General features: G+C 39.0%; 1 protein-coding gene across 1 annotated transcript in view; it reads left to right on the top strand.

The window, feature by feature from the left end:
- The window catches only part of ift80 (intraflagellar transport 80 homolog (Chlamydomonas)), a 107,785-nt gene that overhangs the window by 83,283 nt on the left and 10,527 nt on the right, over positions 1-13,975 (top strand). Inside the window, exons 13-17 of the mRNA XM_062062003.1 lie at positions 4,990-5,054; positions 5,840-5,975; positions 6,051-6,198; positions 9,637-9,808; positions 13,879-13,968. Coding sequence (XP_061917987.1) covers positions 4,990-5,054; positions 5,840-5,975; positions 6,051-6,198; positions 9,637-9,808; positions 13,879-13,968 — 611 coding nt within the window. The remainder of the gene's footprint in view (positions 1-4,989; positions 5,055-5,839; positions 5,976-6,050; positions 6,199-9,636; positions 9,809-13,878; positions 13,969-13,975) is intronic.

The raw sequence follows: 13,975 nt of genomic DNA, 5'->3' as shown, positions 1-13,975 counted from the left end.
ATATCGGAAATTATCGGTATCGGTTTCAAAAAGTAAAATGTATTACTTTTTAAAAGGCCGCTGTGTACACGGACGTAGGGAGAAGTACAGAGCGCCAATAAACCTTAAAGGCACTGCCTTTGCATGCCGGCCCAATCACATAATATCTACGGCTTTTCACACACACAAGTGAATGCAATGCATACTTGGTCAACAGCCATACAGGTCACACTGAGGGTGGACGTATAAACAACTTTAACACTGTTACAAATATGCGCCACACTGTGAACCCACACCAAACAAGAATGACAAACACATTTCGGGAGAACATCCGCACCGTAACACAACATAAACACAACACAACAAATACCCAGAACCCCTTGCAGCACCAACTCTTCCGGTACGCTACAATATACACCCCCTGCAACCCCCTACAAGACCCCCCCCCCAACCCCGCCCACCTCAACCTCCTCATGCTCTCTCAGGGAGAGCATGTCCCAAATTCCAAGCTGCTGTTTTGAGGCATGTTAAAAAGAATAATGCACTTTGTGACTTCAATAATAAATATGGCAGTGCCATGTTGGCATTTTTTTCCATAACTTGAGTTGATTTTAGGGCTGCAACTAACTATTAATTTGATAATCGATTAATCTGTCGATTATTACTTCGATTAATAATCGGATAAAAGAGACAAGGGACGGTATAGCTCGGTTGGTAGAGCGGCCGTGCCAGCAACTTGAGGGTTGCAGGTTCGATCCCCGCTTCCGCCATCCTAGTCACTGCCGTTGTGTCCTTGGGCAAGACACTTTACCCACCTGCTCCCAGTGCCACCCACACTGGTTTAAATGTAACTTAGATATTGGGTTTCACAATGTAAAGCGCTTTGAGTCACTTGAGAAAAAGCGCTATATAAATGTAATTCACTTCACTTCACTTCACAAACTACATTTCTATCCTTTCCAGTATTTTATTGAAAAAAACCAGCATACTGGCACTATACTTATTTTGATTATTGTTTCTCAGCTGTTTGTACATGTTGCAGTTTATAAATAAAGGTTTATTAAAAAAATAAAAAAAAAACATTTTTTATTTTTATTTTTATTTTTTTAAAGCCTCTGCGCATGCGCATAGCATAGATCCAACGAATCGATGACTAAATTAATCGGCAACTATTTTTATAATCGATTTTAATCGATTTAATCGATTAGTTGTTGCAGCCCTAGTTGATTTATTTTGGAACACCTTGTTACATTGTTTAATGCATCCAGCGGGGCATCACAACAAAATGAGGCATAATAATGTGTTCATTCCACCACTGTATACATCGGTATCGCTTGATATCGGAATCAGTAATTAAGAGTTGGACAATATCGGAATATCGGATATCGGGAAAAAAAAAAGTTATCAGACATCTCTACTTTTAATGCCTCACAATCAAACACTTTCATGTTAAAATACTGAACAGATGTTTACCTTATCCCAATAAACATCTGTTCAGTATTTTAACATAAAAGTGTTTGATTGTGAGGCATTAAAAGCCACAAAATGCAACGGGTCCATCAGACCCACAAACGCTTCCCACACAAGGTTGCAACATTGTTTGTCAACACTGGCTGCTCTCATTTTCTCGCACATTTGACCCTCCGATGTTCTGTGTACCTACATACATGTGTATATATAAATGTGTATATACATATGTGTATTGTGTGTATATATATGTGTGTGTATATATACTGTGTATATATATATATGTGTGTATATATATATATACATGTGTGTGTGTGTATATATATACGTGTGTATGTATATATATATGTATATATATATATTTATATATATATGTGTGTGTTTTTGTATATATATATTCTAGCTGCAAATGTCTGGTTTTTGGTGCAATATCTACATAGGTGTATAGAGGCCCATTTCCAGCAACTATCACTCCAGTGTTCTAATGGTACAATGTGTTTGCTCATTGGCTCAGAAGGCTAATTGATGATTAGAAAACCCTTGTGCAATCATGTTCACACATCTGAAAACACTTTAGCTCGTTACAGAAGCTACAAAACTGACCTTCCTTTGAGCAGATTGAGTTTCTGGAGCATCACATTTGTGGTGTCAATTAAACGCTCAAAATGGCCAGAAAAAGAGAACTTTCATCTGAAACTCCACAGTCTATTCTTGTTCTTAGAAATGAAGGCTATTACACAAAATTGTTTGGGTGACCACAAACTTTTGAACGGTAGTGTATATGTGTATATATATATATATATATATATATATATATATATATATATATATATATATATATATATATATATATATATATATATATATATATATATATATATATATATATATATATATGTATATATATATATATATATATATATGTATATATATATATATATATATATATATGTATATATATATATATATATATATATATATATATATATATATATGTATATATATATATATATATATATATATATATATATATATATATATATATGTATATATATATATATTATATATATATATATATATATATATATATATATATATATATATATATATATATATATATATATATACAGTATATGTGTGTGTGTGTATATAGACATCTTTTACAACAAAAATGTAACAAGCAGAAAAATACGAATGCAAAGGGTAATAAACACCTACAATATGAAATATGTTGTAAAAAATTGCTTCCGCATCTGTTCCTGACACATGCTGGCTGCTCTGAAAACAAGCCCCGCCCACTCTGCTTTGTTCCTGGTCTGAGCTGCTGTGACCTAGATTACCCTAATAACTCCTATAACACCCAAAAGTGCAGATTTCAACCGTTGAAATACTTTCTATAGTTCAAAAGTTGCGGCCATTTAAAAACAGCGGCTACAGTTTTGATGTTAAAAGGTTTAAAAAAAACTATGTAGAACGTCTGGCGGGCCAGATTGAAAATCTTAATGGGCCGCACGTGGCCCGCGGGCCCTATTTTGCCCAGGTCTGCCTTAAGTGCTCTAAATAAGACATCCGTTTAATCACCTCAGTGTTTGCTATTGTGGTCTGTAGTAGCAAATAACTGCCCAATTAACACCGCGTCAAATACCTTTGGCTTTAACAACTGTGGCCGTGTGTAACCTCCTGATGTGTTCTTTCATAACTCCACAAGAGGGCAGTAGTTGCATTGGAAGCATATTGAATACAAGTAGTCACCATCCAGCAACTTGATCCACCTCTAAGTGCACTAACACTTCATACAAAAGTTAAAGTACCAATGATTGTCACACAAAATTATTCTCTGCATTTGACCCATCACCCTTGGTCACCCCCTGGGAGGTGAGGGGAGCAGTGAGCAGCAGCGGTGGCCACGCCCGGGAATCATTTTTGGTGATTTAACCCCCAATTCCAACCCTGGCCCCATTTTTATAGTCTTTGGTATGACTCGACCGGGGTTTGAACTCGCGACCTACCCGTCTCAGGGCGGACACTCTAACCACTCCCCTTGTTCACTCCCTGGGAGGTGAGGTGAGAAGTGAGCAGCAGCGGTGGCCACGCCCGGGAATCATTTTTGGTGATTTAACCCCCAATTCCAACCCTGGTCCCATTTTTATAGTCTTTGGTATGACTCGGCCGGGGTTTGAACTCACGACCTACCCATCTCAGGAGGGACACTCTAACCACTCCCCTTGTTCACTCCCTGGGAGGTGAGGTGAGCAGTGAGCAGCAGCGGTGGCCACGCCCGGGAATCATTTTGGGTGATTTAACCCCCAATTCCAACCCTCGATGCTGAGTGCCCCATTTTTATAGTCTTTGGTATGACTCGGCCGGGGTTTGAACTCACGACCTACCCATCTCAGGGCGGACACTCTAACCACTCCCCCTTGTTCACCCCCTGGGTGGTGAGGGGAGCAGTGAGCAGCAGCGGTGGCCGCGCCCGGGAATCATTTTGGGTGATTTAACCCCCAATTCCAACCCTCGATGCTGAGTGCCCCATTTTTATAGTCTTTGGTATGACTCGGCCGGGGTTTGAACTCACGACCTACCCATCTCAGGGCAGACACTCTAACCACTAGGCCACTGATTAAGGGCGTTTACCTATGCAAATTACGGAATTAAGGGCGTTCACATATGCATATTGGGGAAATAAGGGCGTGTTTGTATGCAAATTATGATGGACACGCACGCGCTAACCATTTGGCATTCAGCAACTTACGAACAGCAGGTGGGAACAATTGGTCGTTTAAGAACACGTCATGAATTTTAATGGCCACTCTGCCCACTAGGCCACTGAGTAGTTGATCATATATGTATATATTATAAATTGCTTCCTCAGTTTTCTGTTGTAATCTGTTCCAAAAGGTCCGATCATGTACATCCAATTAATCCTTTCCAGACAAACAAAAATATTGACCCAAAACACATTTTAAAGAGAATACAATTATAAATGATGAATGAAATGGAAAAAAAATGTATTATTTTTATATTTAACTTTACTGAAGATTCTTGACGGCAAAGACGACGAGGAAGGGCAAGCCGCCCCATTCGGACTTTGCTGCGAGGTCCTTCTTGAATTCATTAGTGTTTCTCACCATCTTTGTCAAAGTGATTCATCCAAGAACTCATAGACAATGACTGATTGTCATACGCTAGGCAGCGCTTTCCAGCGCAACGTGTCGCCCCCCCACAACACTGTGCTACAACTCACAACTTTCTTTGGCCCCCATTATGACCGTGATTTACCAACAAGCAGGATTCTTTTCTTGGGCACTTCATTTTGTGGCAAGATTTACACTGTTTTGTTGTGTGCCATGTTTGGCTGTGCCATAACCGAGACAACGTAAACTTATATAACTTAATCACAACCTCTCTCTAATTATCACCTGCTTCCAATCACCACTTCCTTGCGGTTTAGGTAAATAACTGCTCTCGCTATAATTACAGCATTTACGCTACACACACTGAATGGTCATCATGTTCATGTTCTTTTTTTGTTTTCCTGCCTAGTCATCCTTCTCTTTGACGCCCTGACTGGAAAATCTCTCGGTGACGGGAAGTCTTTGACTCACAAGGTAAGTTATTACATTGGTGGGAGGGGCTTCTAAGTGTATTTTATTCTTATCACAGAAATGAATCAAACTCCTGATATTAAACCTAATTTAATTGTATAACACTGACCTCTTCCTCTGGGGTGTGGGGCCTACTTTTCTTTTGTATCACTCCCATCATCTTCATCAAAATGCAACACGGAACCACACAGGAGGTCCTTCATACCGACAGCCATCAGACTGTATAATGCATATGTTCCTTCTTGACTTGACTGTACTTAAGTGTAGAATATATGTAGAATATATTTATATTATTCACATGTGAATAATGCTGTATAATAGACTGTATTTATATTATTCACATGTGAATAATGCTGTATAATAGACTGTATTTATATTATTCACATGTGAATAATGCTGTATAATAGACTGTATTTATATTATTCACATATGAATAATGCTGTATAATAATAAAGTACTATCTATCTATCTATCTATCTATCTATCTAATATACTGTATTTATATTATTCACATGTGAATAATGCTGTATAATAGACTGTATTTATATTATTCACATGTGTCCCCGGGGTCCCCACATCTGCGGTCTCCTCCAAGGTTTCTCATTGTCATCCCATTGGGTTGAGTTTTTCCTTGCCCTGATGTGGGATCTGAGCCCAGGATGTCGTTGTGGCTTGTGCAGCCCTTTGAGACACTCGTGATTTAGGGCTATATAAGTCAACTTTGATTGATTGATTGATTGATCCTGTCGCTCACTTCTTCAACTTACGTGTCTTTGTTCCTTGTGTAGATGGAGGTGGTGGAGATTGCCCTGGATCAGTGTGGCCCGTCGACTGAAAGGAAGATTGCTTTGATTGACAAGAACCGCGACCTTTACCTCACCTCTGTGCGCTACCTCGGACGCGAGCCCAAAATCTGCAAAATTGGTCAGGATTGTAAAAGTCAGCCCGTGCAACGGGCGAATAAAACACCCTCTGATTGTTGCACCTGGTGTGTCACAGGTAGCATGATTCACAGCATGGCCTGGAATAACGCCGCTAACATCCTGTGCGGTGTGCAGGACAGCCAGTTCACCGTGTGGTACTACCCCAGTACTGTCTTCATTGACAAGGAGCTGCTTCCCAAAACACTTTATACTAAGGATGGCAGGTACAAAAATGGGTTTATCTCTCACTTAAAGCTGAAGTAAGGAACAATGTTGGATTGCTGTTGTTGTAAAAAGCAACGTTTGTACAAGCGGTGCACGGTTCTAACAGTCACAACAGACACTAAATCAAGAGGCTTCACTGCAAAAAGTCAGTGTTCAAAAACAAGAAAAAAAAAGAGGGTATTTTATTTGAACTAAGCAACATGATCTGCCAATAGAACAAGAACATTTGGCTTGTCAAGACTTTCCAAAACAAGTCAAATTAGCTAACCTCAATGAACCCAAAACAACTTAAAATAAGTATATTGTCACTAATAACAAGTGCACTTTTCTTGGTAGGAAAAAAAAAAAAGAGACCTTTTTTCACAATATGTTGAAATATATTCTTAAATGAAGTAAATGCGAGTGCCATTATCTTGACATAATGATATGGCATCCATCCATCCATTTTCTACCGCTTATTCCCTTCGGAGCCTATCTTACATTTCTTGAAACCAGCAAACTTATACTAAAAACTCATTTATTGTTCTTAATGGAAAGGCAACAAGGCAAGCGCTTGTTACTCTCGGGGTCTCCTAGTCGCTCAGGCAAATTATATTGTCTAAAAATGCATTTTTCCATCGATAACATGACATCATCGCGCCAAGTGCGTGCTCTTTCAGAGATATATATATATATATATATATATATATATATATATATATATACACATATACATATATACACTACCGTTCAAAAGTTTGGGGTCACCCAAACAATTTTGTGGAATAGCCTTCATTTCTAAGAACAAGAATAGACTGTCGAGTTCAGATGAAAGTTCTCTTTTTCTGGCCATTTTGAGCGTTTAATTGACCCCACAAATGTGATGCTCCAGAAACTCAATCTGCTCAAAGGAAGGTCAGTTTTGTAGCTTCTGTAACGAGCTAAAGTGTTTTCAGATGTGTGAACATGATTGCACAAGGGTTTTCTAATCATCAATTAGCCTTCTGAGCCAATGAGCAAACACATTGTACCATTAGAACACTGGAGTGATAGTTGCTGGAAATAGGCCTCTATACACCTATGTAGATATTGCACCAAAAACCAGACATTTGCAGCTAGAATAGTCATTTACCACATTAGCAATGTATAGAGTGTATTTCTTTCAAGTTAAGACTAGTTTAAAGTTATCTTCATTGAAAAGTACAGTGCTTTTCCTTCCAAAAATAAGGACATTTCAATGTGACCCCAAACTTTTGAACGGTAGTGTATATATGTATATATATATATATATATATATATATATATATATATATATATATATATATATATATATATATATATATATATATATACATGTATATGTGTGTGTGTATATATATATATATATATATATATATATATATATATATATATATATATATATATATATATATGTATATATATGTATATATGTGTATATATATATATATATATATATATATATATATATATATATATACACACACATATACATATGTATATATGTATATATATGTATATATGTATATATATATGTATATATTTATGTATATGTATATATCTATATGTATATGTATATATATATATATGTATATATATATATATTATATATATATATATGTATGTATGTATGTATGTATGTATGTATGTATGTATGTATGTATGTATGTATGTATGTATGTATGTATGTATGTATGTATTTATTTATTTACAGCCCGGCCCCCAGCCAATTTTTTTTTTTAATTGTAATTTTGAAGAATTTATCTGAATGTGCATGAACTATTTCTGTTGAAAATAGTTTGAAATGTCAAATGTTAAATGTTTAAATATGAACTGTCAGTTTACTGTACTGTGCCAACTGTACTACTATATGAGTACCTATTTTCTATTGTTTCATTGAAAATAAAACAGCTAAGTCCATTTGGCTGTCATCTGTTTTAATTATGAGACACAATTGTGTCAAAGTCATGATTTTTTATTTTCATGCTTGAAATAAGAAATGATGACTTTAAAAAAGTAGTTTTCTACTTGTGAGTGTTGATGACACAACAGTTGATATTCTAGTTTCAAGCATGTTTTACTCAATATAGGTCATAACATCTCAGCAACAAGCTGTAATATCTTACTGACATCATTTAGGACCAAAACACTTAAAACAAGTAAAACACTCTAACATCAAATCTGCTTAGTGAGAAGAATGATCTTATCAGACAGAAAATAAGCAAATATCACCCTTATTTGACATATTTCATCTTACTTACATTTCACTTTTTGCAGTGCAGTCCAGTGTTTTTCAACCTTTTTTGAGCCAAGGCACATTTTTTGTGTTGAAAATATCCGGAGGCACACCACCAGCAGAAATCATAAACTCAGTTGACAGTAAAAAGTTGTCGTCGCAATTGTTGGATATGACTTTAAAGCATAACCAAGCATGCATCACTATAGCTCTTGTCTCAAAGTAGGTGTACTGTCACCACCTGTCACATCACACCCTGACTTATTTGGACTTTTTTTTGCTGTTTTCCTGTGTGTAGTGTTTTACTTCTTGTCTTGCGCTCCTATTTTGGTGACTTTTTCTCTTGTTTTGGTATTTTCCTATAGCAGTTTCATGTCTTCCTTTGAGCGATATTTCCCGCATCTACTTTGTTTTAGCAATCAAGAATATTTCAGTTGTTTTTATCCTTCTTGGTGGGGACATTGTTGATCGTCATGTCATGTTCGGATGTACATTGTGGACGCCGTCTTTGCTCTGCAGTAAGTTTTTGCTGTCGTCCAGCATTCTGTTTTTGTTTACTTTGCAGCCAGTTCAGTTTTAGTTTCGTTCTGCATAGCCTTCCCTAAGCTTCAATGCCTTTTCTTAGGGGCACTCACTTTTTGTTTATTTTTGGTTTAAGCATAAGACACCTGCATCTACAAAGCAATTAGCTACCTGCTGCCACCTACTGATATGGAAGAGTATTACACGGTTACTCTGCCGAGCTCTAGACAGCACCGACACTCAACAACAACACATCATTTGCAGACTATAATTACTGGTTTGCAAAAAATATTTTTAAACCAAATATGTGAAATTAGATCATCTCCCACGGCACACCAGACTGTATCTCAAGGCACACTAGTGTGCCGCGGCACAGTGGTTGAAAAACACTGGTGTAGACCACAAGGAAGTCTTTTACATTTAGAAAAAAGTCATAATAATATGACTCCTGTAATGCACCTTATAATCGGGTGCGCCTTATATATGAAAAAAGATGGAAAATAGACCATTCATCGGCAGTGCGCCTTATAATCCGGTGCGCCCTATGGTCCGGAATATATAGTATATATTTAAGTTGTTTTAATTTGAGAGAAATTTCATTTTTTTTGTTGTCAAATTTTCTCGTCATTACGATTTGATGTGTGTTCTTTTGAATTTTGACACGCTGTCCTTCCCTCCCAAGTGAGTTCAGCCACACGCCACACATCCTGAGCTACGTGGACACCAAGGTGCGGTTACGCCAAAGAGACGGTTCCTTGCTCTACACCAGCGTGCCGCCGTACGCCGTGTTCCTCCACGAGTTCAGCAGCTCAGCCCGCTGGGAGGACGCGCTGCGCCTCTGTCGCTTTGCCAAGGTAAGATGGCCGTGTGCCGAGTCTATTTACCAATAGAATTGCATTTGTTTTGCTTAGATATACCATTCATGGCATTCTTCTTCAGCAATTTCAAGTGTCTGAGGTCCCACAACGGTGTGTTGGCCAACATCTAACCTTCATGCTGGAATTTAAAGGCCTACTGAAAGCCACTACTAGCGACCACGCAGTCTGATAGTTTATATATCAATGATGAAATCTTAACATTGCAACACATGCCAATACGGCCGGGTTAACTTATAAAGTGACATTTTAAAATTCCCGGGAAATATCCGGCTGAAACGTCGCGGTATGATGACGTATGCGCGTGACGAAGTCCGAGTAACGGAAGTTATGGTACCCCGTAGAATCCTATACAAAAAGCTCTGTTTTCATTTCATAATTCCACAGTATTCTGGACATCTTTTGCAATTTTTTTAATGAACAATGAAGGCTGCAAAGAAGACAGTTGTAGGTGGGATCGGTGTATTAGCAGCGGACTACAGTAACACAACCAGGAGGACTTTGTTGGAGCGCTAGCCGCGCTAGCCGCCGACTTCACCTTGACTTCCTACGTCTCCGGGCCGCCAAACGCATCGGGTGAAGTCTTTCGTCCTTCTGCCGATCGCTGGAACGCAGGTGAGCACGGGTGTTGATGAGCAAATGAGGGCTGGCTGGCGTAGGTGGAGAGCTAATGTTTTTAGCATAGCTCTGTGCAGTCCGGTTGCTAAGTTAGCTTCAATGGCGTCGTTAGCACAGCATTGTTAACCTTCGCCAGGCTGGAAAGCATTAACCGTGTATTTACATGTCCATGGTTTAATAGTATTGTTGATTTTCTATCTATACTTCCAGTCAGGGGTTTATTTCTTTTGTTTCTATATGCAGTTAAAGCAAGATGCTATCACGTTAGCTCGTAGCTAAAGCATTTCGCCGATGTATTGTCGTGGAGATAAAAGGCACTGAATGTCCATTTGGCGTTCTCGACTCTCATTTTCAAGAGGATATAGTATCCCAGGTGGTTTAAAATACAAATCCGTGATCCACAATAAAAAAAGGAGAGAGTGTGGAATCCAATGAGCCAGCTTGTACCTAAGTTACGGTCAGAGCGAAAAAAGATACGTCCATCACTGTCTCTCAAGTCGTTCACTGTAACGTTCCTCATCTACGAATCTTTCATCCTCGCTCAAATTAATGGGGTAATCATCACTTTCTCAGTCCGAATCTCTCTCGCTCCATTGTAAACAACGGGGAATTGTGAGGAATACTAGCTCCTGTGACGTCACGCTACTTCCGCTACAGGCAAGGCTTTTTTTTTTATCAGCGAGCAAAAGTTGTGAACTTTATCGTCGATTTTCTCTACTAAATCCTTTCAGCAAAAATATGGCAATATCGCGAAATGATCAAGTATGACACATAGAATGGATCTGCTATTCCCGTTTAAATAAAAAAAAATTCATTTCAGTAGGCCTTTAAAGTGCTTCTATGGGCCTGTGGTTTCAATGCTAATGAGCTGTGTTTGTCCACGCCTGTCTCTGAGGGTGTGTCACTCAAAAAAGTGCCAAAATGTACTTTTTACATGTACAGTGAAACTTTGCACTAGGGTTGTACGGTGGTGTACTGGTACTAGTGTAGTACCGCCATACTAGTGTAAGTGCAGTTCCCCTTTAAAAGCTCATATGTGCTTCCTGTAAAGTGTTTCCCTGTCACGTGTGCGTACACCAAAGTGCCTGTTTGAAATGAGAAGGTAGCAGACATGTTTATGGGTACAACCGTCAGGCTATAATTAGCCCGGTGACACCATTTGCTACAGCTAAGTGGTAAACCTGAATGCACCTGTGGACTCTCCACAGCACCACACTTTCTTCTAAGGCAGTGACGCAATAACTCACCACCTTGGAGATAGAAATGTTTGGTAGCGAGAGATCTTCCTTTTTTAAAAGCCTGTTCCTTGAAACCCGCCCGCTTTACTTCTGGTAAGAGTTTTGTGGCTTTGCGGCGTTTTCCCGGAATCACGTTTTGTTGGCGAGAGTTCATCTTCAAGGTTGACGTGTGTTTGCAGGAAAGTGCACACAGGAAAACAATACACAATCTCCTCTACGATTAGTTTGAGTTGTGCGACCTCAAGTAGAGGATGACAGTGTTGTTGTTTTAAGCGTGGGGGCGGGGGGAACTTGGCCAGCTGCAGGTTGAAGCTCCGTTTTTAATGAGGGCGGCTGGACAGAGAAAGGTGGCGACACGTTTGTTGACGTCTGAAAGTGTTGCGTTGCAGAAAATGTCTCTTTGTTGGACATGTTTCCACTGCAGGGAGGCCTTCTGGAATATGAGCAACACCATCACACCCAGCTGTGGTGCACACATCTCTTAACTACAAAAGCCAAAAACCCTGACCACCTGAAGGCACCACAGAATACAAAGATCTGCAAATCCTTTTCAACTTATATTCAATTGAATAGACTGCAAAGACAAGATATTTCATGTTCTGACTTTTTGCAGATAATCATGAACTTGGAATTTAATGGCAGCAACACATTGCAAAAAAGGCATGTTCACCACTGTGTTACATGGCCTTTCCTTTTAACAACACTCAGTAAAGGTTTGGGAAGTGGAATTCTTTCCCATTCTTGCTTAATGTACAGCTTAAGTTGTTCAACAGTCTCCCTTCTCATATTTTAGCCTTCATAATGCGCCACACATTTTCAATGTCTGGACTACAGGCAGGCCAGTCTAGTACCCGCACTCTTTTACTACGAAGCCACGCTGTTGTAACACGTGGCTTGGCATTGTCTTGCTGAAATAAGCAGGGGCGTCCATGGTAACGTTGCTTGGATGGCAACATATGTTGCTCCAAAACCTGTATGTACCTTTCAGCATTAATGGTGTAAGTTACCCCTGCCTTGGGCACTAATACACCCCCATACCATCACACATGCTGCCTTTTACACTGTGCGCCTAGAACAATCCGGATGGTTCTTTTCATCTTTGTTCCAGAGGACACAACGTCCAAAGTTTCCAAAAACAATATGAAATGTGGACTCGTCAGACCACAGAACACTTTTCCACTTTGCATCAGTCCATCTTAGATGAGCTTGGGCCCAGCGAAGCTATCTGGGTGTTGTTGATAAATGGCTTTGGCTTTGCATAGTAGAGTTTTAACTTGCACTTACAGATGTAGCGACCAACTGTAGTTACTGACAGTGGTTTTCTGAAGTGTTCCTGAGCCCACGTGGTGATATCCTTTACACACTGATTTGGCTTTTTGATGCGGTACCGCCTGAGGGATGGAAGGTCACGTGCATTGCCGCTTACGTGCAGTGATTTCTCCAGATTCTCTGAACCTTTTGATGATATTACGGAGCGTAGATGGTGAAATCCCTAAATTCCTGGTTGAGAAATGTTGTTCTTAAACAATTTGCTCAGGCATTTGTTGACAACGTGGTGACCCTCGCCCCGTCCTTGTTGGTGAATGACTGAGCATTTCATGGAAGCTGCTTTATATATATATATATTTTTAGCATAAAAAAATACAATCATGTGTGCTTACGGACTGTATCCCTTGCAGACTGTATTGATATATATTGATATATAATGTAGGAAGCAGAATATTAATAACAGAAAGAAACAACCCTTTTGTGTGAATGAGTGTAAATGGGGGAGGGAGGTTTTTTGGGTAGGTGCACTAATTGTAAGTGTATCTTGTGTTTTTTATGTTGATTTAATAAAATAAAAAAATAAAAAATATTTTTTATTTTATTTTATTAATTTTTTTTTATTTCTTGTGTGGCCCGGTACCAATCGATCCACGTCCCGTGGTTGGGGACCACTGGTTTAATGCATCCAGCGGGGCATCACAACAAAATTAGGCATAATAATGTGTTCCTTCCACCACTGTATATATCGGTATCGCTTGATATCGGAATCGGTAATTAAGAGTTGGACAATATCGGACATCTCTACTTATTATTATTATTATAACAAAGATTGTCTTCTTGTGATACTGTAATTACTGAGCTAAACTGCATGGATGTCACAGTCAGTGATTGACTGCTCCAAAGTGTACTTCTGTGTTCCCGCAGAAAGACTCTCTGTGGGCATGTCTGGCTGCCATGGCGATAGCCAACAGAGAGCTGACCACAGCGGAGATGGCCTACGCCGCCATTAGAGAGGTCGGAG

The sequence above is a fragment of the Entelurus aequoreus genome, linkage group LG10 (genome assembly GCF_033978785.1).
Source record: "Entelurus aequoreus isolate RoL-2023_Sb linkage group LG10, RoL_Eaeq_v1.1, whole genome shotgun sequence".
In the NCBI taxonomy this organism is placed as follows: domain Eukaryota; kingdom Metazoa; phylum Chordata; class Actinopteri; order Syngnathiformes; family Syngnathidae; genus Entelurus; species Entelurus aequoreus.
The sequence above is the reverse complement of the archived record's forward strand: the minus strand, read 5'-3'. Positions and strand labels throughout refer to the sequence as shown.